The sequence below is a fragment of the Entelurus aequoreus genome, linkage group LG26 (genome assembly GCF_033978785.1).
Source record: "Entelurus aequoreus isolate RoL-2023_Sb linkage group LG26, RoL_Eaeq_v1.1, whole genome shotgun sequence".
In the NCBI taxonomy this organism is placed as follows: Eukaryota; Metazoa; Chordata; class Actinopteri; order Syngnathiformes; family Syngnathidae; genus Entelurus; species Entelurus aequoreus.
Window position 1 is genome coordinate 35,560,667 of NC_084756.1, and position 2,500 is coordinate 35,563,166.

The following is a 2,500-nucleotide window of genomic DNA, read 5'->3' on the forward strand; positions in this document are numbered from 1 at the left end:
AATTTGGGGTTCCGTATCTTGGTTAGAGGTCAATAAGGAAGCTGCCATTCCAAACCTGGACGCCAGAGGGCGCCATGACAATGTCAGCCCATTGAAGAGGATTGCATTAGCAACAAAAAGCAGGTTACCTGTGTCACGTTGGGGTTCTCCAGCATCCATCAAGGGGGCGATAATCCAGGATTTACACTCCATCCATCCATTTTCTACCGCTTATTCCCTTCGGGTCGCTGGAGCCTAACTCAGCTACAATCGGGCGGAAGGCGGGGGCACACCCTGGACAAGTCGCCACCTCATCACAGGGCCAACACAGATAGACAACATTCACACACTAGGGCAGTGGTTCTTAACCTGGGTTCGATGGAACCCTAGGGGTTCGGTGAGTCGGGCTCAGGGGTTCGGCGGAGGTCGAGACACACCCGACTATCGTGTAAATACAAACTTCTCCCTATCGGCGTATTACGGATACGGCAACAGCAGAAGTCAGACTGATTTGCAGGTGTGTAATTTGTTGTGGGTTTATGCACTGTGTTGGTTTTGTTGTTTGAACAAGGTGATGTTCATGCACGCTTCATTTTATGCACCAGTAATAAAACATGGTAACACTTTAGTATGGGGAACACATTCACCATTAATTAGTTGCTTATTAACATGCAAATTAGTAACATATTGGCTCTTAACTAGTCATTAAGTACTTATTAATGCCTTATTCAGCATGGCCTTATTATAACCCTAACCCTCGAACCCTGGCCCTAACCCTCTAACCCTGGCCCTAACCCTCGAACCCTGGCCCTAACCCTCTAACCCTGGCCCTAACCCTCGAACCCTGGCCCTAACCCTCGAACCCTGGCCCTAACCCTCGAACCCTGGCCCTAACCCTCTAACCCTGGCCCTGACCCTCGAACCCTGGCCCTAACCCTCGAACCCTGGCCCTAACCCTCTAACCCTGGCCCTGACCCTCGAACCCTGGCCCTAACCCTCTAACCCTGGCCCTGACCCTCGAACCCTGGCCCTAACCCTCGAACCCTGGCCCTAACCCTCGAAACCTGGCCCTGACCCTCTAACCCTGGCCCTAACCCTCTAACCCTGGCCCTGACCCTCGAACCCTGGCCCTAACCCTCGAACCCTGGCCCGAACCCCAATCAAATAACTCTAAATTAAGTCTTTGTTACTTATATGTTCCCTATAGTGTCAAAAAACTCTAAATTACCGGTAAGTCTTTGTTACTTAGAATATGTTCCCTTAGTGTCCAAAAAACTCTAAATTAAGTCTTTGTTACTTAGAATATGTTCCCCTAGTGTCCAAATAACTCTAAATAAAGTCTTTGTTACTTAGAATATGTTCCCGTAGTGTCCAAATAACTCTAAATTAAGTCTTTGTTACTTAGAATATGTTCCCCTAGTGTCCAAATAACTCTAAATTAAGTCTTTGTTACTTAGAATAAGTTCCCCATACTAAAGTGTTACCAAAAACATAATAATTTTGTCTTGAATTTGAAAAAAGAAGGGTTGGGTGAATGCGCATATGAAACTGGTGGGGTTCGGTACCTCCAACAAGGTTAAGAACCACTGCCCTAGGGCCAATTTAGTGTTGTCAATCAACCTATCCCCAGGTGCCACTCAATAAAAATAAATGTTTCAACCCAAAAAAATGGAATTGTAAATAGATATTTGGATTGTCTTGAAAAGGGATTGGTCTTCACATGTCAGGGAAAGTGTGGCGGTCCAGTCGGGACGGGGGTCAGAGGTCAGAGGGCGGGCCCGCTGCGGTCTGTTGTCTCCGCCTTCCTCAGCTGGCCTTTAGTGAAGGTCTGGATGGAGCTCAGCAAGGCGGTGCGTCCTCCGCCGGGACCGTCCGAGCGTGATTGCGCGTTGTCCAGCGTGGGAAGGGGTGGGGGAGGAGGGGGAGGAGGGGCCGTCGGGCCACCTGGGTGGAAATAGGTAAGGGAGAAATAGGTAAGGGGAGGTGTGAGCGAGCAAAAAAGCAACACATTCTGCTCTGAAACATCACTTCCTGTAGGAGGCCATTGCACAAAGATGGAATGTTTGCACCCCACAAGCATGCTTGGAAGGGTATGGGGAGTAACCATGAAGTAAAGTAGTGCACACCAAACTGCACCACCTCTTCTTCCAGCGCGTCAAGGTGTTCCAAGGGTCAACCGATCCCACTTAAGGATGGTCATTACGAGGCTTTTTTAAATCTTTGTGCAAAACACTTCCTGCAGGAGTGCAACTGCATCCACCATCTCATGTTGGCGCGTGGAACTAAAGTCTAGCTCAGGAGTCAGCAACCCGCGGCTCTAGAGCCACACACTGCAAAAAGTCAGTGTTCAAAAACAATTAAAAAAAATACAAAAATGAGGGGTATTTTACTTGAACTAAGCAAAATTATCTGCCAATAGAACAAGAAAATTTGGCTTGTCAAGACTTTCCAAAACAAATAAAATTAAAGCTGCAAGCAGCGTTGGTCGGGTCAGCATTTTGGCTGGTGCTAGTCCTAGGTG

At 48.0% G+C, this 2,500-nt stretch overlaps 1 protein-coding gene across 2 annotated transcripts in view; it reads right to left on the reverse strand.

Annotated features, from left to right (window-relative positions):
- Nucleotides 1-1,094: 1,094 nt before the first annotated feature.
- The window catches only part of pxk (PX domain containing serine/threonine kinase), a 56,389-nt gene continuing 54,983 nt past the window's right edge, over nucleotides 1,095-2,500 (reverse strand). Inside the window, exon 18 of one of the 2 annotated variants that reach the window (XM_062038165.1) lies at nucleotides 1,095-1,923. In XM_062038165.1, the coding sequence (XP_061894149.1) occupies nucleotides 1,745-1,923 (179 nt within the window). In that variant the 3' untranslated portion in view covers nucleotides 1,095-1,744. The remainder of the gene's footprint in view (nucleotides 1,924-2,500) is intronic. The other variant, XM_062038166.1, reaches the window with a different exon arrangement.